This window comes from Scatophagus argus, chromosome 24 (genome assembly GCF_020382885.2).
Source record: "Scatophagus argus isolate fScaArg1 chromosome 24, fScaArg1.pri, whole genome shotgun sequence".
Taxonomy (NCBI): Eukaryota; Metazoa; Chordata; class Actinopteri; family Scatophagidae; genus Scatophagus; species Scatophagus argus.
This window is the reverse complement of record NC_058516.1, coordinates 5,879,784-5,905,374: the sequence shown is the minus strand read 5'-3', so window position 1 is coordinate 5,905,374 and position 25,591 is coordinate 5,879,784. Positions and strand designations below refer to the sequence as shown.

At 41.7% G+C, this 25,591-nt stretch overlaps 1 protein-coding gene across 1 annotated transcript; it reads left to right on the top strand.

The window, feature by feature from the left end:
- Positions 1-1,487: 1,487 nt before the first annotated feature.
- Positions 1,488-25,591, top strand: LOC124055434 (transmembrane protein 47-like). The gene is made up of 6 exons (XM_046382289.1): positions 1,488-2,567; positions 2,982-3,087; positions 5,858-5,904; positions 6,302-6,803; positions 17,671-17,811; positions 21,245-25,591. Exons 4-6 carry the CDS (start codon positions 6,575-6,577, stop codon positions 21,421-21,423), a joined length of 549 nt encoding a protein of 182 aa, XP_046238245.1. The 5' UTR covers positions 1,488-2,567; positions 2,982-3,087; positions 5,858-5,904; positions 6,302-6,574; the 3' UTR covers positions 21,424-25,591.

Below are 25,591 nucleotides of genomic sequence, written 5' to 3'. Positions count from 1 at the left end.
GTTTGTATTGTACTTTAACCTTCACCATGTCTTTCATTTTCACTCGGGTCCTGTCTGTCCTTGAGAAGTGCATCAAAAGCTCCAAATTCAGTTGCATTTCTTCTTTCTGTTTGCACTTTAACTTCAATAGCTCAGGACACAACAATTTGTCAGCAGCTTTACTACAAGGACTGTCAGGGTAAAATAACAGCCCTCTGTTTCTCAGTGCAAATTCATGTGGTCAGACCAGTTCTGGTGCTGCAGAGCCTACTGTGATGAGTACTTTGTAGCTCAGGGTACAGAATATATCAATACATTTGGGTGATATAAAGTAAAGAAAGCTACAGTGGGTTGAGTTTTTACACAAGTTAACAAAGTAATTAGAAAAAAGACTACAAAAGCCTCCCCCAGCTTCCATACCAAGAGCAGCTTGTTTGGGTGCTGAGGGACTCAAGCAGGGGTATTAATGAAGTGATTATATGACTAACTTCACGTGACATATTTCACTTTGAGAATAAATTGAAGGTGGGAGCTGTTGATTTGGAGAAAAATACTCTCTCTAGATAGATGACCTTTTTATCATTGAGTCACTTATAAAATTATTAGCTATTAGCCAATTACGACAGACATAACAAAACCCTGAAACAGAGACAGGGCTTAACAGCAAGTGGAAGCAACACGACTTTACGCGATTTTTAACTGTATCACAAACTGAAATAAAATATGAATTCTCTGTGAGAAACAGAAACAATCTCTTGAGTATCAGTTCATCCCGAAGCTCCTCTTCATTCCCTCTTCTTTTAATGGACAAATGATACCATCAGAGATTTTGGCAAGAGGGATGATGTGAAACAAATGTCAGTACACCTCTGAAGGAGTTTTCTTCTTGCTGATATGAAGCCACCATTCAGATTTGTCCTGAGAACCAATCACATGAACTGCTGTCACAGAAATCACAAACGTTGTGGGTTAAGTAATCATTCTCATGTTACAAAACAACAGAAGTCCAGGACCTGATGGCTATATATATATATATATATCATAAAAGTTTTAAAGAATTAATTCTGAGCTGCAGTCCAGTACAGTGGCCCCCTACCCCTAAAGTAGGGGCCCTGCTGGTGACCTACATAAATGAATAGCTATTTAAGCAAAAAGGTTATTCATATTTTATATCATGATCAAACTAGATTAATTTCTTTTAATCTTAGAGTATAAAGTGTGGGACACAAATCAAGCACAGTCATCATTTCTGGTCATGCAGAATTTTGTAAATAGCCAGCTCGGAAATGGAAGGAATCTGTTGAAGAAAAACATGTCTGATACTTCCAGTACTGACTGCTTGTGAACCCAGCTTCACTGCAGAGGTGATTGGTAGGACCATAGTAGTGGTGAGGAGGAAGCTGTGTTGGTCGGGTGCCCTGTTCTTTTGCAGAGACCACTTCTGGGACCTGTTCAGCAAAACAGCAAGAAGGAGCAGACGGAGGTGGAGAAGGTGCTGACAAACGTATGTATGGGGGTGTAACTACTGTTGATCATTTTATAGTAACAGTAACAGCAGTTTTACTTAACTAATTGTGATACTCTTGCCACCATAGCATTCCTTGAACTCTATTCTAATGGTTATTTGATGGCACAACAATGGGCAGGGCTGTGCAGTTAACTGTGTGCTGTTGTTTTTCACCTTTATTGATCCAGGGAAGATTTACTGAGCAGCATGCTCTGATTAAGCAGTTCCATGCCTCTAAAATCACACTCTTACATGCATTCACAATTGGACATCGCCAGGTGTAACAACAGTCTGCCTCAGTTTGCCTCTGAGCAGCTCTGCAGGCAAAATCAGATGTTGGGCAAGAGCAAGAGCACAGGGGAAGTAGTTGTCAGATGGGTAGAGAGTTTTGTACTCAGGTTTCCTGCTTCTGTTTTCCCATCTGGTCCAGAGATTTGAACCTCAGGAATTCTTTCTTTATTTCCCTTTCTGTAGTGGATAGTATTTTAATGCCAATTATGAAAAAGTGTTATAAAATAATTAGGTTAGAGCAGATGAGAAAAAGTTATTACCACATTTGAACCAATAGATTTTTCACTATCATGATCCTTTGAGATAACTCTCATTAGTGTGATATCTGAGCCATTAATTACACCACTGCACCACCCGACAACCATCTGGTATGTTAGCAACAGGCCATTAAAGGAGCAATAATAATCATGCAAAAGTCACAGTCAGTAAGCTCAGATTGTGACATAGTGCCATATTAATAGGAAACATGCACCTCAACATGTGAATAGCTGCTGTATTTCATAGTTTCTACTGTTTGTCACCACTGCTTTCTGTCTCAGTCTGATTGTTACAGTGGCTGACATGTGGCTGACATGCACTAAACCTCGTGTTCAAACATCACGTCCTCCCTTTTAAGGAACCTAACGGGCAACGTGATTTTGGATGTCTGGTGCTTCCAAGGCTTACACCAACTGGGAGACAAAATCCGTCTGGAAAGAGAGCAGTCCTTGTGGCGGCCTAGACACCAGCACTTCCTTCCACTGGAGGGATCTTCCATGAGGAGATCACCTTTACTTCATCTGTGAGAAAGGTGAGGATCCAGTTTCATCGTCCTGGATGCTGTCCTGTTATGGTCAGGGGACATATTGAAATAAGGCTATTGGAATATGAATCTGGCATCCAGAACAAATGCAACTAATTGTAATTCTATTTGGAAAACAGTTTGCAAAGTTGTAATCCTCAGTATTCCAGTCCTGGTTGTTTTGGTGTTCCCACTGACTCATGTGAAGACATTTCAGACTTCACACAAAAGCACAAACAGAATTCTTTTCACAACTTCCCAGCAACTGGAATTAGACTTTGAATCTTTAAAAGTCAGACAAAACTTTCAGAGTGCTGAATAGGACAGGTGTCGTATTATACTGACACTGTTTATTGATATGTGCCAAAAGTTCACAAATGTGTTAACCTGACCTTTCACCCCTTTCTACTCCTGTCTTCCCAGGCTTTTGGGAATGTGATGAAAGAGTGAAGTTCTTCAGTAGCACCAGTCCATAAACACAGCGATCAGCTTCAAGAAAAACTCCAGTCTCACTCGTCTTCGGTGCTCAGTCTGTATAATGTTCCTTGCAAATGTACATATGAATTGTTATTTGGGGCATCAGTAAATGTCATTTCACTTCAGGGCACCATATCTTTCCTGCTTAAACTGAATGACATCACAGTCAGACCACGAGAATGCATATTTTAGGCCATAACTTTGTCTAAATGTCAAGAAAAGTTACTGTTCAAAATATGACCATAATGTTGTCAAAAGACATATTTTTCACGTTACAGTATTGCTGTGGTGCAGCACAAGCTGAGCCACTTTACGGGGTGAGTTAAACTGCAAGTGATGATTTATTGATTGGATAGCTGAGAGAGTCTTCTGATCCAAAGTTGGCTAAAAGGTTACAGTGATTCTAAAACTCCAGCAGTACTTCTGAATATTTTTACATTTTCTTGTTCTGCAATGTTAGCTGAATGAAGAAAAATATTTTTGTCCTAAAATGACCTGTTTAAAAGACACCTTCTCCTTATTGTGACAGGGGATGTCAAATGGCATGTTAGTCATTCATGCTAAGCAGGAATGCATTTATGTATTAATTGACAGAAGGTTTGTTGCTGGCTGATTGAATTAACTGTAAAGCTTAAGAATATGACAAATTTTAATTTTACTTCAAACAAAACCAATATTTATATGAAAAGGGGGTTTTGAAACACTTGCACTGTATGTGGCACATTTGTTGATGCTGATGCTTTGAGGACATCATTTAGGGGGGTCCCAGGGGACTTAAGTTGCAGCTTCTATACTGCTTGGCTGACGAATGAGTCTCCCCAAAAGAAAAAAGACATCATCTCAAATGATGACTGGACGACGTAATGGAACACCTCAAACTCAACTGAAACATGCTAAACGTTCGCCCACTGGCAAATTATTCTGTCTCGTTTTTTAAGATTTGAGAATCCTCATCCACACTTGTGTTGTACATTTTTTCCCTGTCTTCAATCTTCTCTTATGGTCTCTTATGTATTTAAGTGTGGGACGGTGTAGGCTGCTGTTTGTGGACCAGTTTTATATTCTGAAATGTTCTAACTCTTTTGTTGCCTACAGTTGCGTCAAAAGATTTCCAGTTTTAAATAAAATCAAGGTAAGAATTTTCTTTAGCTTGAGGACTTGGCATATTTAGAATGAAATCTAGAAAAGAAAACTCCACTTGAGCATCTTTGACCTTCCCTGCAGTGTTTCAGCAGAAGACCACACCGTATGTTTGTCCCCTCTGAGGCCCATATAAACTGGATCTGTCAGCTCATAAGGAACAGAAATACAATTTGTGGAGCACGTTCATTATTCTTCCACTGAATGTCGATAAAGCGCTGGAAGCAAAGTCAGAAATTAAAAATGTCCTTGATAAAGTTGCATTGTGCTTCCAGTAAATGCTTAAGTAGCTCTCACTGCTCTGAGAAAGTAATTACCTCACTTGCAAAGCAGCCTGTCTGTCCCATTTGTAACAGCTACTCATTCTTCCATATTGTATTTCTTTAAGATTTAAATGCAATTTCCTCTTGTATTTTATCACTTTAGAAAACACGGGCCCCTTAACACAGTACACAACATATAAGTCAGTAGCCACTGTACTTCATTGGCTTCTACTTGTTGAGCAACAAAATCAGCATATTCCTTCATTATTCAGTAACATGCCCCCAAAATATATCACCACTCCCTTCTATTTAGCTGTGGTTTAGTCAATAGAAGCGAGTGTGTAGGAGGCTGGAGATGATGTTTTTGTCCGAGGGGCAGAAAGAACAGTGCCAGGAGATATTTTCTAATTAAGCTTTGAATAACTGATGTGGATCAACACTAAGTCAATTTATTAAGTCCTCTGTCTGAGACCTCTAAAGCACAAAAATGTCATTCCTCCAGAATTCCTTCTCCTTCACCTCTATCTGTCGCCCTTCTCCACTCCCCTGCCTCCTCCTGTCTCTCCCTCATCATCGCTCATTATTGTCCTGATGGGGAGTAAACAAGGCCATCTTCTCCTTCCATCACTTTCTCCATCCCTCCCTTTCTTTCCGGTTGAATAAACATATGGCTGGCTCTGCCTCCTCAAACCTGCTCACCCCTTGCTTTCCAGGCCTCCCTCCCTCCTGCTGTCTCCGTCTCTTCTGTCTCATCTCTTGCTGTGTCATTAGTATGCAAAAGAAACAATAATATTCCTTCATGTACCTCCCACTTTTCTCCTGCTCCATCTCTGTGCTTGCTCTCCCATTCTCTTCTGCTCTCTGCTTCATCCTCAAATGCAAAAGAAATACTTAATATTTAATGCAACACTGAATCCAAAATCTAATTTTTCTGAAGCTGTGGCTAAAGGGCAAATGAGGTAACTGTTAATACAATAGAGGCGGAGTCCAGTTTTCTTTGACATATGATTATATTACCATTTTGCAAGTTAATTATTCAAAAGTATTAATAAAATGTCTCACATAGCTGGGTGAAAGGATGTGTTTTCATTGGGAAATCACATTTGATTTCCCAAGCTTCTTCGAGTTTCTGTTTAGTCAATTTTCTGATTTATTTTGTAGTTTTCTCCCCTTGTGTCTTGTTTTCCTTAACAGTTCCTGTTTTTGTCCCAGGCCCCTTGTATTGCCTTGATTAGTCTCATATGTCTCATATATTTGTCCTCTATAGTGTATTTAGTGTTTGTGCTGCCCTTGTCATTGTCCTCGTCCTGCTTCTTTGTGTTATTCTTTGTGTTGCCATGTGTTTTTTTAAGTTTCCCTTTCTCATTTGTTTTTGGATTTTCTTTGTTTGGATTTGACGTTTTATTCCTGGATTTTCAGCTGTTTTTAGTTCTTTGTGATGTCCTGCCTGCTGCAGTTCCCCACAAGTGAGTTCATTAAAAATTTTCCCTTGTTCATTTTACCCTTCATGTCCCTGTCTGCATTTTAGGTCCTCTATTTTGAATTGAACCAGGCAAGCTATTTTATAGCCCCAGTCTAAAGCCAGCACTGACATAATCATTATTTTAAACTCACAATAGGATTGTGTGCTTCAACAGAGACTAAACAAGTGAGAATAAAAGATTCCACCAGAATTAAGCTACACACCTGACAATCTAGTAGGCTTTAGACCAGGCTATACAGTAGTGGGATCTAAATTGTCAGAAAATTGTACAGAGTTTGGTTGGTGACTTTGGTCTCAGGAGCCCAGCATTTCATAAATCTTAGGTACGGATTAAGCTGTATTTTCTCCCACTCTCTGTCTGTCTCTGTCCGTCTCTTTAGGACCATGTAGCACCTGCTGATCCCTCGGAGCCTTGACGTCAGCGCAGTAAACGGTGGAGACCTCCTGTGCGCGACGGCAGCGGTGCTCACAGGCGCAGCGGTCCGTCCAGCGCTCAACGCAGACGGCTGCGGCGGCAACAACTTAGCTCCGACTTCCCCCGCCAGATTTTCCCATACATCCACCCGCCGTCTGGAAGCGACACACACACATCTGCACCCTCCCCCGAGTTTGGAACCCCCCTCCACCCCCCTCTTCGCCTCTCCATCCCCGATATGTCGTCTGCTGTCACCGAGACAGAGGAGTCGGCGCGCAGCTCCCCGCTGACACCGCTGAAGCTGGTCGGGCTGGTGTGCGTCTTCCTGGCGCTCTGCCTGGATGTTGGAGCCGTGATGAGCCCGGCGTGGGTGACTGCCGACGACCAGTACTACCTGTCTCTGTGGGAGTCCTGCTGGAAGCCGGCGAGCACCGAGAACTGGCAGTGCAGCAGCACGCTGGGCTCAGGTAATGAGAGGGGGGAAAGTCACAATGATGGGCTCATAGAATCATAAAAACAGCTCCATCCATCCTATCCGGGTGCGCATGGGGCAGGATAGAGGTTAGTTACCGTGTCTTAACAGGAGCTTTTTATATAGAGAACAAAGAGTTGTTCAGAGTGATGCTGAGCTTAATCATGATGATGGAGGGTCGCTTCTTCACCTCTGGACAGGCTTTCCTAGATTAAAATGCCCCAAGATAATCATTTCTCCAAGCCTTAGGAAGGTATTGTCCTGACTGGTATGGTGACTCCCTGCTGTCTCTATCCAACCATAACAAAGCCTCATCCTGACAGTTCTTGTCAACCCATGACTCCACAGGGATCTCCACATTAATTATTGTGGAGGTGAAATGAAGGAAAAGGCAGGAGTGCGCTTCACATAGAATTACACTCAAAACTGTTTCAGTTTAATTTTTTGTTTTTACTGTGAGGGGAAATGGATCGTGAATAAAATGCAACTGACACAGTTTGTTATACCTGCACCACAGCCCAATGTCATCCATCCCCTCACGTTCCTCCTTTCCGCTCCTCTTTTCCCCCTCAAAAAGCCGCAGACATGATTTTTTGAAAACACAAAGGTGTGGTAAATACCACCACTGGTGTTAATGGGCACACATGTGACCACAGGTCTTTCAGGAACGTGGGCACAGTCTATTTATGAGTGCAACAGAGCTGGAATGATGAGTTAATAATGAAAAAAATTATGGGTAGCACTTCTGATAAATGATTAGCTGACATCATTATGATCAAAACTTAAAGCTTCTCAGGTGTGGATGTTTCCTCGTTTTTCCTTGTCTGCTTAATAGAAAATAGTAAATATATGTTTGAGTTTTAGAAAACGAGTCATTTCAGTGTCAACAATATGTCATCTTGAACTCTAGGAAATTGTCTTTTGATATTTTATGAACCAAATCACAAATTAACTGAGAAAATAATTATCTGCATGTGTTTGCAGTCCTAAAGTGGTTTTATTAATGTTAATGAAGAATGAAACAAGGATCTCTCTACTTGAACGTAATGGTGGTCCATTCTCTGCTGCTTGATAATGATCATCATCTAGATTGCTAATGCAGCAAAACTGCCACCACCTTCATGGTAAAGCCCGTCAGCTCTTGAGGGTGTTGCCACTTACCTGTGCATAATTAATTCATTTGTCAGGATGGAAGGGAATGGGGTCCTTTTTACTTTTGTTTTTTTATCTTCCTCCACCTTTTGTTGTCTAGAAAATGGCCTTGTTGTCGCGCCCATGAGAGGTCTTGCAGTTTTGGGGGGAGCGGGAGAGGAGGGGTTGATATTGGTTGTTGGATTGGTTTCCAGGGAAACAAGAGTTCAGGAACATTACTTTAATTGAGGTGAAAATGGTCTTATTTACTACCACAGTGGCACCAGGAGCTGACTGTGCTAATTGCTCTTGGGAGCATTAAAAAGGGATCATTTAAAAGGTCTTTAAGCTGTCAGACATTGTGACAGACACCATATATCTATCTATGCAACTGAATGTGTGTGTGTGTCACAGAAGGGGAGACTGGGTGTCTGCTTGTCAGTGTGTAAACTGCTGTGTGAGTGTGTGTGTGTTGGTGCCAATAAGAGGCTACCGTGTTGAGCTGACCTATTTCTGGACAGTCTCCTCTGAAGCCCAACTGAATATTTCATGTCGCACTCTGATTTTTCTGTTGTTACATCTCTGCACCTTCCCTCCTAGGACCTGTACACACACATGCACATGCACACACACACACACGCACACACACACACACACACACACACACACACACACACACACACACACACACACACACACAAACACATACACACACTCTCTGGCTGACACACTTTGTGACCACAACTTTGAGCAGCTCTTCTCTTTCTTTCCCTCTAACACATACATACACACCCAGACTCCAGACCAGGACTACCTACCTAATTAGATGTCTTGGCACGACAGGTGCATATACGTGTGTGTGTGTGCACGCACGAGCCTTACCAATACACATACATTGATCTTCAAAAATAAATCAGTCCCTGCTTGCGCCAGCTTCCTTGGCTTGTCTCAGCACCCGAAAAGACCAAAGCAGTTGTTTCTGTTAATTTATTTCATCCTTTTCACTCATTGTGATAATGTGAAACTGAACTGATCGCAGTGGGAAAATTGTCTTTTCACCTTCCCTGCTTGGCATCTCTGCTTGGCATGCAGCCCCGGCTGAAGTTGGCAGTTATTCACCGGTTTGCTCAGAGGAGCCCAGAGAGATCACAGATATTGTAATACAATATAGTGTTTATCAGTTGAAATTGACAGTTTTCTTTATGTGTGATAAATATAAAATGTTTTACAATGATGACAGCAGGGAGTAAACAGTTGACAGGGGAAAAAAAATGGAAAGCAGCTCTGGAAGATATTGGACTAACTAGCGCTAGCTTTGCTCTGGGCAGCTGACAAGCAGTTAGCTAACTGGTCTACAACTTTTAGCTCTTTAGAAAATCATAACACTTATTATTAATTGAGTAGAATAAAGGTACTAGATTAGGTGTAATATGCTCGTCATAACCCATAGATGCATACTTAATACTCCTTAGAAAGTATGCATCTATGGGTTAAATTGAAATGGGAACATCCACAAGTTATTTATGATACCGCACTCACCCCCAACAACAAGCAAAATGCAATAATATATGCAGAGGGAGATCATTTAATGCCTCAATCCAAATAAGAAATCTGTAGTAGTAGATCTGTAGTAGATCTCACTGTGCAGACCAGGACAGGACTATTGTGGAAACTGCAGTTAATGGGAGTTGTCTTGTTAACTGATGCGGGTACAGTAAAAGTGGTTGCTGTTGAGTGTCTGAAGCTCCTTGCATACTACAAACCAGTATGGTTGTACGGTTTCGGAGTTGGTTGTGTGACTGCTAAAATCTAATTACAGTGAATGGCAGACTTTGGCTGATGTGAGGCCATGCTTGGCTGGTTTACAGGCCAATATTATTTAGTGTCAGGTCTGATGTTTTGGAGATTTCACAAAAATCTCGGTTTCCCAGTCATAACTGCAATTTGGATGTTGGCGTGAATGTTATTTTACAACATGACTAACACCAGTATGACATGAAAATGGCATGAGTCCTAGGACACCAGGGCAGATTAGTATGTGATCACTTCCTTTGTGGTAGGACTTAATAAATTCAGACCATCACTGTCTCCTACTTTTTATTTTTGCCAAATGTGCAAATAGAAATGAAATGACAGTCTCAACTTAAAGTTGCTATAATTTCTATGTGCAATGTGTAAGATGACAAATCCACAGAATTACCAGTCGATTCTGAAGTTCAGTTTCTGCTTGACTTGGTGGCTTTCAAATCTTCCAGCTTAACGTTTTGGTTCATGTTCACTCATGTTCACCTGTCATTTCCGGCAGCAGTTTTCAATACCTGCTCAGCACCAAACAGCAGAGGAACGTAGTTTATGATTAGCTGGTGAACATTGTGGAACATTTACAAGGTTTCCACAGGTTACTTGAATTTGTGTGTTTTGTGCAAAAATAGAAACAGAGGTTCCTTTGATATTTATTTTAACTTAACATTAGTGCACAGTTGTTGTTTCTCAGTGTTATTAACCATGATCTGTGTCTCAGACCATGTTGTGATGGGTCCTGGAAGTTGAGAGAATTGGACCTGGGTGTAGGAACCCTGATTTAGCAGCTGAAGAGTCAGAAATTTTTCTCAGGAGTTGGTGGAGACCAGAAATTAGCTAGACTAAATATTGGACTTGAATCCATCAGACATGACTCTAAATGAATGGTAGTGTTTGCTGAGACATTTACCTTCATAAGTTATCAATATGTGAATGTTGCATCTTTTTAATGTCATGTCATTCTATTGTTGTGCTCTGACATTACAAGACAGGAAGCACAATTGACTTACAGTTGTTGACAGCAGAGGGTGCTCATGTTATTAATTAATTAAGGTTTCACCCAGAAAATAAGTTTTAAAATCCCTGACTGATGCAGTGTGTGGGTGATCAGAGATCAGTTATCTTCCCTCGTATCTGTTGTCCAGCCGTGAAACCACTTTCTCTCCCGTATCACATGCCAAGTAGCACACTTACAGTCTCGTAAAGCTGTCACAACATTCATGTACCGGAGTGACAAAATAAACGTGACTTTAACTCAGAGGTGAAGCACTGCTAGCCTGCATGATCCATGTCTGAAAAGGGCTCAAGACATTTTTGATATTCATAACGCTGCAGAAACATCATGAGCCGACAACCAGCTAGCGCAATAGATCAGTCGGCTCCACACTGGAATCCTGGAGTGCAATTCTCTCATGTTTGACGGCTTCAGATAAAAAAAAAAAAAAAATCTTATAGTGGGCGTTTGGCCTTATAGGCAGACATCAGGGGAACCGCTGCCTGTCACACACATACTCTATGCTCTGTTGAAAGGTGTTTGAACCCTGAGAAGTTACACCTGGAAGCAAACCTACTTTCTGTCGCTCTTTATTCTCTGCCTCGCAGTCACTCCTTCTATTCCCCCCTTACATCCTCCTGTCAGGCTCAAGCACCTCCTCCGCTTCTCCTGCATTCATCCATCCCTCCTGTTGTTTCTTCCATTTTCCCTGTTTTCCCACCTGCTCTTTCTCTGCCTCCACACCTTCTTTTTTTCCTTTGTTTTCTTACAACTCCGATTTCACACATTACACTCAATCAGGTAAACAAACGTATCTGATCTTCAGTTAAAAAAATGCAACACCGACAGCTTCAAATGAAACCAAAGCATAATAAATTGCAGATGACTACAGCTGTGGTGTTACTACCAATAGATTTGTCATTCGCCTGACCTTGAGAGAAGATTTCCCAGGCTCTTTGTTAGATTTGCCTGAGATAAAAACACCAGGTGAGGAAACCATATTGTGTTTTCTCCTTTTCTCACACTGTTTGTATTGTTTTTAGAATTATGAAATTAGGTTAGTTTTCATAGCTTATTTTCATTCAGTTTTTATGTGATTTTAAGCAAATTTAGTGGAAAAATGTGTCGGTTTTGACCCTCATTCAGCAGTCTTTGTTGTTACAGAATTGAGATCAGTCAGTACTGAAGTCTTAAAATCCTCCCTAAATGTTGCCTCCTCGCTCTCTGCCCTTCTCATCTTTCTCTAGCAACCTATCGATCCATCCGTTGCTTTTACACCCCAGGCCTTTTTCATCTGTACTCTTAAATGAATTGTCTTTTTCTCAATACTCAACCTTCCTCCCATTTCTGTTTTCCCATCTCCTGTTTGTTTGTTCCTCATCGCCTTTTGTCTCTTCCCTCTTTCCTATCCCTCTCTCCTCCCCGATGGCTTTATTGTTACATTTCTAATGTTAATCATTTTCCCTTTATAATTTCACCATCCTCCTCCTCCTCCTCCTCCTCCTCCTCCCCGCACCATCCCCATCTGTCCTTTCCATTTTCTCCAGGGTCAAGTCTCTTTCCCCTTTCCTTCTCTCCCTCTTCTCCTCCTCTCTTATCCCCCTGCTTCCCTTCCACTCCTCTCCTCTGACTCCATCTCTCCTCTCCGTCAGCTCAGCCCCCAGAGACGACCGTTCTATTTGTAGCGGCTGAACGAGGAATAGGAAATGATGTGGCATTCAGTTCTGTGGCAGGCAGACAGACAGACAGGGGAATAGCCTGGAACCTACAACTCCTATTTGCCATCCCCAAAACACACACACACACACACACTGGGGAAATGATGGGGATGTGCATGTGCCCGAGCACACATAATCCTTTTGGTGGATGCAAATCAAGGTTTCTTCAAAGCATCACAACAGCAGCATCTTGCAGCCCATAAAGCATCTTAAAATAAACAAATTCTAAATTATCTAAGGACATAAAAGAACAAAACTGTCTTAACTGTGGTTATTCCTCTGGTGTTAACTCGCAATAATTATATTTTTTAACTAAGCCTCCTGTTTTTAAGCTTTCATCTGCCATGTTCATTGAAAACTGGCTGGTTTATCTGGTTTTTCACATGTCGGTTGTTAAATTGATAAACTGTTGTTCTTGATTAAGTCTGAGCATTAAAATAGACTGAGGTTTTAAATACACTATGCACAACACAAGGGATTTTTGACCACTTAATTAACACCCTGAACTCTCCCAGTAAAACATAAACATCATCCTTTCAGGGGATTCAGAAATTAAGCTAATTATTTTGTTTTGTTTTTGTCTATTTTGTAAAGTTTATTTTAGAGTTGAAACATTGAATTGATTAGTAGATAAACTGAAAATAATGCGCGACAATTTTAATGTTGTAAACTGTGTGCACGGTATAATCTCTCACACACACTTAAAGTAACTTTCAAGCTGAGAAACAACCAACTGCTCCTGTAAAATTTGTGTCGACTTCCTCTGGACCTGCAGGATCCCAATCCCAGTGCAGTCCTTTACTGTGCTGCCAGCATGGCTGAAAACCACTGCAGTCCTGGCTAAACAAATGACTAAGCAAACACAAAAGGCATTTGGAGACTTGCTAAACTTCAAATCATTCCATTGTAATCTGTGAAGCTCTGCACTAAGCAGGAAAGCTCACAAAGGTCACCCACGTCGTCTCGCAGTGCCAGTAACTGATGAAAGTATCCATACGTTGCCAGCTGTGCCTGAATTAGTGTGATCCTCTGCCAACAAGTTGATCTGAGCAGATGGAAACACAAGGCCCACAGAAAACATGACAAAATTCAGAATCCAAAGTCTGTACAGATCTCTGCTCCATATTTATTATTAATTTATTTCTTGTTGCAGGTGTGTGTCCTAAAGCCAAGCAACCAAGTCCAAGCCTTTTATTTTTATTTACTGGTACTGGTCTGTTAGGGGATCTTACATTAAAGGGTCGAGTCTGGTGTTGATTCAACGTTATCTGTTGGTAACGGGTTGTCAGATTGAGAACCAGAGTAACTTTGGCAGAACCAAACTTAATGTTATGATTGAAGGCTTAAAATGACAGCGAGCTGACATTGCACTACTTTGTATGTACTCTTTTACTTGTGCAGCTATGGGACTGATGGCTTCTGTTGTGGATACAGGAACCCACAGTACTACAGCAGTTAATCAGTGTGACAGCTTGGCGTGGCTTTGCAGATAAAAGAAAAATGTGACGGTGCAGTAATCCTGTCACATGGCAAACAGTCACATTACAGCAAAGGTAGTTCTCACAACACAGCACAATGTGTGTCTGCTTGTGAGAAACTGGTCAAATCAGGAGCAGTAATTTGGAAAAGTTGGATATGCCAGAAAGTGTGTGTGTGTGTGTATATATGAATGAGAGGAAGAGGGAGGTTTTACGGCATGAGTAGAAAATTCAACAGTTGCCGACACTGTTTGTGTTACAGTGACTGGAATGCAATTTGGAGAACTGAAGTCTGCTATAGTGTGTGAGACAGAGAAGGGAAAGCTTTGCCTACTGAATGCATACGGAAGATAAAACAGCAAAGAGTTTTGCAGTTAAAGCTGCTGCGTGTGTGTGTGTGTGGCGGGGAGGAGAGGGATATTTGAGAGCAATCTTGGCGACTGTTGAATTTGTAGAGGAGTACATTCAAAATAGTAGCTCACTGTTATTTTGACTTCATTTATGTCTATCCTTGCATTGAGTCAGCTGCGGTGCAATCGAGGGTACAGAGAAGCTGGTTGAGAGAGTTCTCTAAATGCATTGGATTAACGGTGGTCCTCTTAATAGTATGAATGCAGACCAAACCAAAATAATTGTTCTAAAAGTGCACACCTTTACGTAATAGACAGTGTTAATAGAGTTTATGATGTCTAATCCGGTTCAAAGTCATTTCAACTTAACGCATTTGGAATATGATGGCTGTCGATGAAGGGGTGCGGATATGATGCATGCTGGTGCCTTGTGGTATTTTGCTGAGTTCTGTTTGGTTGAGGCTGCTTCCACAGAGTGAAGCAGCTCTGTGCTTCAAGGGAGATTAAACATGAATGAATGAATAAACCACCTGAGCCTCCTGAGGTCCTTGTTTTAACCCTACACCTCATGTCATCCCTCTACATCTGTCATCCTTCACTCCACTCCTGTGCATCTTGTTGCATTGCAGGGGCTACTTTTTGGACGGCTCTCGGGGGAGGGGGAGCAGTGGAGCTGCCTCAGTCGAGCTGCTTTAGCTGAACTGACTGCAAATGAAATCCAGAAATTTTCCCTGAAATGCTTCAACTAAAATACAAACCAATTCAAACGTATGCACACAACTCTGCAACGGACAGATCAGAGTCGGAGGCTAAAAACGCAGAAACCGTGCTTTGACGTGGGAATACTTTGTAGCCAGGAAACATTTCAATAAAGCTGAATGGGTATTTGTCCAGAAAATCACCCGCAGTGTCACCCTCTGAATTGGCAGCATCATTCAAACTGAAAATAAACTGTTTGTGGTTGCTTTGCATTTGTATTTCAAGATGCTTCTGATCGTACCATAGATTTATCTTTGGTATTTATCTACCCTTTCTGCTCTCTCTCATCTTTAATTTCCTCCTTCCCTCTCTGCCTCCCACTGCCCACCACTGCATCTCATGTTTCACCTCTATCTCTGTCTCCACTTCCCTCCCTCTGCCTCTAAATCTCTCGTCTTTCCTTATCCTTATCCCTCTCCCCCCATCCATCTTTCAGAGGCTTTTATTTATTTTTTTTATTTGTTTATTTTAAATTTGGTTGGAAAATAAAAGATAAATTCACTTAAATAGCCCCAAAGTATACTGATGCCATGCTGTGCGTTTCATTTGTCTCTGCACTGACAGCTACAGCTCTGCATTAGACACACTTCATTGAAGCTTTCCTTTTAAGAGCTACTGTGTGCCATCAAGGAGCACAGATTATTTTATTTATTTTCATTTGTGACACAGCACTTCCTAGTTTAGCGGTGCAGTAAAGAAAAAGCTTTTACTGCGGCTCATGAGCCCGGACAATTTGACAGCATCGCATTTGCTCGCAGCATGAAGGCAGACAGGTGGAAAAATAGGTTAGAGAAGTGGTCAAATCTCTTTTCTCCCTCTGAGCTCATATGGATCACATGACGAGGTGTGCCAGGTAGTGTGTCCAGCCCCTAAATGCCCTGTCACACCTGTATACAAATTGGAATTTTGCAGTAAAATCCAGTGAAATTTCCATGATCAGGATTTGCTCGCAGTAAAGAAAACAAGTGCTTTTGTTCCGTCATTTTTCTCCCGTTTTTCGGTTTCTCTCTGTAAGCCGAGGTGAGGCTTGGTTTGTAAAAACCTGGGATGTACTATAACTTTTCCCTCAGGTTAAAACGAATTCCATCTTTGCCTCACTTTGTGCTGCCACAGGTGAATCCAGATCCAAATATGTCAGGTCTTTTTATTGAACCGTGTGTACAGTCAGTTGACATGATATGTGCTACCAAGTCTGGGTGTGTATTTGGATGTCACAGTAATGTATCTGTGTGTGTGCTATTTCAGAGTGCATCACGGTGCTCCCTTTATATAAATGCGGACAGATTTTTTGATAACATGCCAGCAAAGCTTTTTAGCCGAGGCTTTTTGTCAGCTCAGGTATACTAAGTGCTCTCTCTCTTCATTACTTTCACTCAGCACTGCACTGTCCCCAGCCACTTCATGCCCTCCTCACCTCCCTTTCCTCCTCCCCCTCCATCTCTCCTTCTACCTTTACCAGGCCTTCTCCTCCTTTTGGCATTATTTTTCACACTGCCCTCTCGCTGTCCTTGTAACATTATGCCCGCGCCTCACCACATTCACTTTTCTCCTCTTTTATCGCCCATCACCCTCTCGAAGACACTCGCCGCCTCGTCGCCACAAAACCTCTCTTTGTTTCACTTTAACTTGTCTCTTCCTTTTTTCTTCAGTTCCCCTGTGCTTTTTTGTGCTTTTTAGACACTCATTTGTCCCACTTTGGCTTTTTTCTTTTACCTTTCACTTTTCCTTTCCAGTATTCTTTCCTCCCACCGCCTGCCGTTTAATTCTGTTAACTCGTCTTTACTCCTCCCTCCTTTGCTCTTCTGTCTGCCCATCCTTTCTTAACGTCATAAATCGTTGTTCATCACTCCTTCTCTATTTTCCCTTTTCCTTTATTTCATCCCTTTTCTGCATCTCTCTTACAGTATCCATCCTTTTCTTTCCTTCCTCCATCCTGCTTTCCTCCTTCTATTTCTTCCTGTTCTGTCCACTTATCATCTTCTTTCTCAATTACCCTTCTCATTCCTTTCTCCCTTTATTGTTTGTGCTTTCATCCATCCATCCTTCCTTCATGTTTGTTGCCCCACTTCTTTCCTCATCTCTTTCCTCTCTTCTTCTTTTTAGAGCCTTTTCCTCCTTTCTTCCCCCCATTTCCTCCTCCTTGTTTTCTTGTTTTTCTTCACCCTCTTGTGTGCATTCATGCTTTCTTAATTTTACTTGTGTTCTTCCTCACTGTGTGTCTCCTTTGCTTGCCTCTTCATCCTGCCTTTCTTGGACATCCCATTTTTCCTTCCACTTCCCATCCCTTTCTTCTGTCTCCTCCTTCAGCCCTAATTTTTCTCCTTAGACTCCCTCCACTTTCACTGCTCATTCCTCCTTTTATAACATTTTTATACCCTCCCTCGATCTCCCTCTAATCAGCAAACTTAATAGTGAATATAAAATGTCAAATAAAACGATTCGTCTCTTGTGGTCGTGTCTCACCTCCGCAACCACTGTCAAGGTCTTGTGCATTTCAGTGTGTTCCTATAATGCATTTATTCATGAATGTTCTCTGAATTTATGCAACACGTTGCATGTTAAGTTGCTTCCTCGTCACTGTGTCTCTCCACCTTTGTTCCTCATTTCTTCTCCTCTCTCCTGCCCATTACAGACTGGCAGGTTGCTACGATGGCCCTGTTGCTAGGGGGCGGAGCCCTGGTGCTGATGTCATTCCTGGTCGCTCTGGTCGCCGTGTGCATCGGCACGAGGCGGCGGTTCTACGCACCCGTCGCCCTCATGCTCTTTGCTGCAGGTCAGCGCACACTCACTCACAAAGTGAACAGCAATCTGTAAACAATTACAGGTGGAAGGCCACACACTCATTATGTGCTTAAGTACACACACCTAATGACACGCACACACACATACACAGAAAGTTAATTAGCCAATTTAGACAAGGTAACTGGAAGGTTGCGGGGTAATCACATTGAAAACTGACAGGCATTTAAATGATAATCCTTACTTACTCATTAGGTAGACACACACACACTCACACACAATCTCTCTCTCCCTCAAACTAATTTAGAGAAAATCTTATTTTTATGAGTCGGGCTCAGCAGGGTCGGAGCGGCATGTCACGCCTGTCCATTTAATTTCCCCAGCCAGCCCCAATCTCAAGTTGGACAACTGTCAAGTTTCCACATTTTCCTCATTCTTACCTCCCAGGAATAATTGGAAAGTTTCTTTTTTTTTTTTTTTTTTTTTCTGGCGTGAAATGTTTCATTTCGCAAAGCTGGGTGTGCTGCCGGTCAGATATTTTTCTTAGTCATACTGTGCAGACCACAGATGTCAGCTGCAACACTAAAGAGTAAATCTTCTTAGCTTAAAGTGATTGAGATTCTCTGAAGCTGTGAGGTTTTTCATGAACTGGAGACTCATCTTTTCCTGGAAAATATTTTCAAAGCATCTGTGAGAAATGAAAATGCAACGGATTGGAATTAAACCTCCTTATTATGTTTGGATTGACATTTGACTGCTCATTCAAATAGAATCATTTTGCATGCTGTAATGACAGAGAAGATTTTCTTTTGCCTTTAGCCAGTCAAACAGACAGCGTGACACTTTTAGTGTGAATGGGTACAAAGTGAGAGGAGCCATTCTGCACTGTGCTGTAATTCATCCACAACTGACCCAAAATCTGAAAGCAAACTGATGTCTAAACCAAGTGTGTTATTGGGCTCTTAAACTAAACTATGATAAGCTTCAGCTCAGTGGAGTTTTAAAGATGTAACGTAGCTTGCTGCAATGATGTGGAAGTGTGGAAGTGTACTCCACAGCCTACCACAGCCTTCACTGAGCTTTGTTGTGGCCTGCAGTGAAACAGATTTAACCCAAGTTCCATTACTCATTTTTCTCCTATCAAAAGCTTACGCCAACAGAATAACTTGAAAGATGATGAAAAATGGAATTGAGAAACACAGCAAAATTCGACACATAGTGGTTTTAAAATATCGGCCATGCCAGTGGAAGGTAGAGGGCATGAAAACATTCTGAAAAGATATTTATAATCATGTTTTCTTGCGAGGCTGATCCTGCCATAAAGAAACTGGAACAACTTAAAAAAACTTTGTTATGCTGTTTGTCATATTTAGGACCATGGATGGGAACCCAAACAAAATCCTTAAAAGAGAAGCATTTTACTTTGCAAAAAGTCAAAATGGTGCTGCTTTGATTCAATAATAATCGGTACTTCAAACTTAAATAATTATATAATTTTAGAATTTGGTAAACAGAAATCAGTTTTCTGTGAATTCCTAACATGCAAACAAACAAAAGAAAGCACTGGCTGTCAAAATGTTTTTGTTTTTGCTGAGATGGGACATAAACAGCTTCTCTAAATGATGTCTCAAAAGTCGAGCACGGAGGCAGAAAGTGTTTTTGGGTGGACTATCAAGGGACCCTCAGTGAATGATAAATCACATGCACGCTTCTTAACAAGCAGCTACCTCTTTAAGGCTTGTTTTCCACACCAGCTGTGTTAATATTTGCATGTTTTTGAATATTATGCATTCCGTGTTTTTTTTCAGTTATTTATTTTTTTCATGCAGGAAAGTGCCAGAGCTTGTTTACGTTCCCACAATATGAATTCCCTTTGAAGAAAGAACGACTGATGTGTTCCCCTTTGTTCCACTGCCATCCACACTTTAAACGTCTGTCTCTCCGTCCATTCTCCCCCATTCCCTCCCTTGTCCTCATGTCGCCTTCACTCATCCCTCTCTCCTCCTTTCCTTTGACCCCTTCTTCCAACTCTGATTCTTCTCCTCTGCCTCATTGCTTCACCTCCTCCATCCACCCACCCACTCTCCTCTTCCCTCCCTCTCTCCACCATCGTCCCCTCTCCTCCTTCTCTTCCTCTCCCGCCTGATCAAGTTTGATTTATTTTGTTTTGCTAAAATGTGCTAAATGAACTAAGCAGAGCTAAATGACATCCCCTGCGGGCGCGTGACTCTGTTCCCGACCTAGTTGATGCTAATTTCTGCTATTTTTCTCTATTTTTCTAGTATTTCTAAACAGTTTTGACTACTAAAAAGTGTGTTTAAAAAAAGTGTATGTGGCCAAATCCCATGAACCCCCAAGTTATTAAACTTCACAGCAGACTCATTTTACATCAGAGGAAATGTGTTCAGAATGCATTTATGATTCAATTATTGATATATAAAAAAAATCTTGGCCCCCTGCTGTGTAATAAACCATTGAAGCTTTGAATACAAAATTCTTCCTCCCATACCGACTCATATATTTGTATTATTGTATAGCTGTTTTTCCGGAAAGGATAATTTACACACACATAAATACATAAATATTTACAACATTTACAGCCTTTCAGCCTCTTCCAGCTGCCACCCAGGCTGGTGTCTTGCTGTAATGGCTTCACTAAATACAGATACTGACTATTTACCACTGATCTATTTTCAGTGATTTTGTTCTTTCTCGTCATGTGGTTCACCTTCTGTATGATCTATAGATTTTTAATTTCTGTGGTGATGTGCCAAACTTTTAAAAACAATACAGACGTGATTCCTCATGATTCCCACACAAATACAGAGTGCAGAAGTTCCCTCATTCTCATTCTGGATATTAGCAACATTGACATGTGTAAAATTTTTACTGTCTGCCATCAAAATATGCTGTATCACACGTCTTGCTCATAACAGCAGATGCCTCAAGTGTATAAACTTTCAGTAAAATATTTAAAATTACTTCCTGCACAAAAGTCTTCCTCAGTGAAACAGCAAGCGTAGCAGAGACTCTAAATCTGTACTATCAGAAAAGTTACTGCAGTGCCTCAGAAGCTATTGCAGTATTCATCATAAATACACAGTAACAGCGTGAGCTGTCTTACCCGAAGACAAGTGCTTCTTCCTCACCTGTTTCTGTGAAAAACTGTGCATCACTATGACCAGAAAGTGAAGCACTAACAACTTAATTGAGAGGGTTCCTTGGAGGGATTTTGAGCATTTTTCATGCCTTACTTTTATAATTTTTTAAGGCACAAAAACATCTACTAACTTCATTTTCAACTTCATTTACTCCCTCCCTAAACTCTCGATTACACTGGTTTTCCAGCCCATGTACATGTGCCCATGTTGCCCAGAAACCCAGCTATGAAAATGATGGTTTTCTATAGCTGTTGTTTTATGAAATTTTGCTTTGCCTTTTACTTACGGCCTGCATTTATCCTCCAGTTGTCCTCCAGGCCTGCAGCTTGGTCCTCTACCCCATCAAGTTCATTGAGAGCATCAACCTGAGGATCTACCACGAGTTCAACTGGGGTTATGGTCTGGCCTGGGGTGGGACCATCTTTTCCTTTGGTGGGGGAATCCTCTACTGCCTCAACCCCAAGAACTACGAGGAGTATTACTAACTCTCATTGAAGCCGAGGAAACTACCGTCACATGCTTGGAGAGGTATTCAGAGGGCAAAGGAGGGGGTTTGGGGGGGTTTATTTTCCTTTTATGTTATTTTCCTTTAATGGCTCAATTCCCAAAACCTAAAGGAGTACTTTACACTGTATCTGAGCCCACAACTGTTTTGCCACAAGCCTGCCCACCCCCCTGGAAAAGTTCAGTTGGCGGTCGAGGGATTTCTTTTTGTGCCTCAGTAAACAGAAATGTTAGCACTGGGTATTTGAACATACAGCCCCAAGTTCTGGGGAGGGTTTGGGCGGTTTGTTCTTTCTTCCCTGTGAATTTAACTGCAAGAACTACTCTCATTATGTCTTATGTCAAGTGACAACTTGACACATCAACTCTGTTACTTAGGATGCCGGATGTGAAACTGGAAGACTATTACTGCACGTTCACGCAAGCATGCACATGGAAACATGGAAAGGCACGTGTATCCTCACCTGTAAACATCGTGAAGGGATATCTTCAGAAATCCACTCCCTCGTCTCCTGCTCCATTGGCTCATCATCATCGGCGCTTAGTTAGGAGTTGTGGCAGTTTGTTTTTCAGAGTCCTCTGCGGCTTCTTAACTTTCACAAGGACGTGGAAAAGGTTCAGATACTACGGCTGCACGTCATAACTTTTCACAAGACTGATAGATTCCTCTTTGGGGGTAGATAAGAGAGTGGAACAAAATAAAGACACCCGCTCAATATTCTGTTATCGACCCACTTGTCTGTTACCGCGGCAACCCACAGGGTGAGCACACGCAGCTGTCATGATCGATTAGCCATGGTCGGAGGTGTGAGACAGGACTGCGCTCAGCTGCCTCCGAGCGTCTGCTAAATTTCGATTCCCTATTGAGGCGAGTTTCTCTGCACCATGACGTTCGGAGCATTCCTTCCCTCTCTGGTCCAGCTCCTCCGTGTCCATGGGAGTGTCCACTGTCCACACACCACAGACAGATACAGTCAATGGACATGTTTACATCTGCATCAGTAGTTTACAGAAGTTAGAATCTGAGTCTCATATGATTATACGCTTTGCTGAAGTAAGTAGAATCACCACAGAAACACATGGGGATAACAGTCACTCTACTAGCCTACCTTTGGGGCATGAATGTCCCTTTTCGGCGTTTTGGAGGGATTCATTTTTTTTTTTTTTAGACAAAGGTTTGCAGGATCACAGTTTAGGTAAGTATACATGTGATCTTTGCAAAAGTGGAATGTGTCTATGTATAAGATGAGCTACGAGAAGGAAGTAAATGGGGACAAAGAAAGGATTGGAGACCAAGCACCACAGTTGGTACATGTCGTGGTTGACCAGTGGAGGCCCAAACCAGTGCAATGCCACTGTTATGCACAAAGAGTTTTGTCTAGAATGTTAATTAATACTAACATAGTAAGCTGATGAATGTTTATTTTGGTGGAAATAGTAAGGAAACTCGTTAAAAGTGGTGATTTTGGACACAGTCTAACTGTTTTATGTGTGTTGTAAAAGCAGTACTTCTGTCAGAAATCACTTAAAATCTAAAAACAGGATTAATGCCAAGGACACAGTCAGACAGTTACCTAAATGCCAGTGTGAGGAATCAATTATTGTGTGCATGTAAACATAACCACTCAAGCTGGCTGTTCATAAACTGGATCAGTGCATCTGCTGATAAGTTCAGGCCACTTTCCAGTTACACCAAACTGCTGCCTCCTTGTCCACAGTAAATGTCATGGACCCTCCCAGCACCCTGTGTGTGTGTGTGTGTGTGTGTAGATTTTGGTGGAAAACAAGCCAAGCATGAATCTGTTGGCACAGGAAAAGCAAATGTCAATATCAGCCAGTGTCAAATGTCAGTATTAATGGATGCTGGGACACATATACTGTAGACAAGAAGCAGGATTGTATCTTACATCAAAGCATCACCACATAATCACCGCTTCCCAGTTTATCCCAATTTATCTCTTTGCTATTGCTTCCCCTGTGCTCAGGGTTTGGTGGGGTCCGATCATGAGTTTTTTAGGTGGTAGACAAGGATCAAATGCAGTTTCTTGGTGTAAATATGGACAGAGAAGGAAACATCATAAGTTCTACACTTATTTTAAATTCTAGATTGGGTGATAAAATGGATGTTTTGCTTTCATTGTGCACAAAAAAACCTGTTTAGCTTCTCTATCGGCTGAAGTGTCAAGTCAACTTCCCCTGTGTGCTAAATTACTTTCCCAACCCTGCGACCCCCATGCTCACATTCTCTCTTCAAAACACACTCTGTAATTTCACAAGTGCACAGGGAGTCGGATGTAAAAGAAGAATTCTCCGGCTGACGTTTTGGAGACACAAAGGGCGTCTGGTCTGTACTCTCCATTGTTACATATTTACCGTGTAGCTGTCAAGCAAACTATCAGCCAAAAATAGGATGCAGGCTGCCTCCCTCGTCACCTTAACCAATGCAGATCTGTGCAGCTGTGCAACTGACACAAGTCCATTTATTTTATATAAACTGGCACAAGGATGTTTACTACAGACAGAATCATTTGCTCTGTCGTTGATGAGGAGAAGCTCTGTTTGTTTTTGACAGTTCTGCCTGCAACTATGGCAGCAGTGCTTCCATAATAAGCTCATTCAAGTTTATTTATGGCTGAGTTTTGATACCACAGGAAGATTTCAGTGATGCTTTACAAAGCGCTCACTGTTCCAGCCATTATTCCATTAGTCATACCAGCTTCACGGGTCAGAGGGTGCTTTTCAGCGTGTGACCCTGCACTTCAGTATCAGAAAGATGTCACAGGTTCACCGTGTTCAGCGGTCGGGCCTCACTTAATCAGTGTTCAACTTTGTTGGGTCATTGGATTCGGGTAATGTGACTTGACTCGGGCAGAGCGAAGCAAACGTCCTGACACCATGAGGAAGTGTTGTAATAGAGATCATCACCACCAGTATGATACCTGATATGGCCGCTACTGTGTTTAATACTGTATGATCACAGCTTAGTGAGGGTGTTTTTGCTACCTAGAAATGTCTCTGTGCTGTGGTGGTGTAGAAGAGCTGGCACTGTAACAGAACTGGGTTAAAATATACAGGAATAATTTCAAATATCCCCTGAAACGTTATTGGACGACCTGAAAACAATTTCATGCTTTCAAAATCAAAACAAAGGTTTTCATGTGCTGAGAACTTGTCAGCAGCAAGTCTGATTCTGAAATTAGAAGAGCTGAAAATGCTGTTGATTTTCAGTGCAGGTCTGGTATTACAGCATCTTACTGATATTGATACACCTGCCAAACACATAAACACACTAAACGTCTGGTGGGGGGAGATAAATCCCCCGTCAGATAAATTCAGATCAAAGACTTGCTGCTGTATTTCATCAGGTAGTTCAACATTGTGCAGCTGCTGTTATTAGTACGTCTCTTATCCGAGACTCAAAGCGACGACGCTGTGCTTTGGACTGCGCGGTGCACAAAACAAACATCCCCTGCCTTCTCGCGGATGCTGCCTTCAGGAACGGGCAGCCGCGAGTTTTTTGATTTCTTAATTGGGAGCGGAAATCAGTGTGACGTCAGTTGTAATTATAAGCCTCTGATTCTCAAAGACAATGCAAATATGTGTGCACCAGCTTCAGAAATGACCTACATGCTTTGATTATTTTGGGTTTTTTTTTTTTTAATGAAGCACTTGAATGTGGTTCTGGGTAAATAAGATTATTTGTGCAAGGCCTCGTGTGTAATTTCTGCAGGGGAGCTACACAGGCTCGGCGACATGCTGCACAAACACAACTGCCCTTTAATCGGTTAGACTCGTTATTTGTGGATGCAGGGTGTCTGACCCACGCTGGTTCCTTGTATGTTTTATCCCAGGTCTGACTCGTAGTTATTAGCATTTATTTGGTTATTAATTTACTGATGAAAACTAGAGGCTCGCAAACAGAGACAGCTCTGTTTTATGCATCATCTCCCAGTAGACTGAGAGAAACACTGTCTAATGATGTGCATAGGGATTTAGGAAATGTGTGTGTGTGTGTGAATGACAGAGGAGGAGTGTTGGCGTGTGCGTGCATGTGCGTTGGCATGTTTTAGATGCCATTGTAGAGATGTCAGTAATCAGCATTTATCTCTTTGTACGTTGGCACATTAAAGCATTGAACAAAAAGTCTCA

Excerpts from the sequence above, each read along its gene's own strand:
- LOC124055434 (XM_046382289.1), top strand. The coding sequence starts at position 6,575 with ATGTCGTCTGCTGTCACCGAGACAGAGGAGTCGGCGCGCAGCTCCCCG. Across the intron at positions 6,804-17,670 it reads CAGCAGCACGCTGGGCTCAG|ACTGGCAGGTTGCTACGATG; the intron begins GTAATGAGAGGG and ends TGCCCATTACAG. Across the intron at positions 17,812-21,244 it reads CCTCATGCTCTTTGCTGCAG|TTGTCCTCCAGGCCTGCAGC; the intron begins GTCAGCGCACAC and ends TTTATCCTCCAG.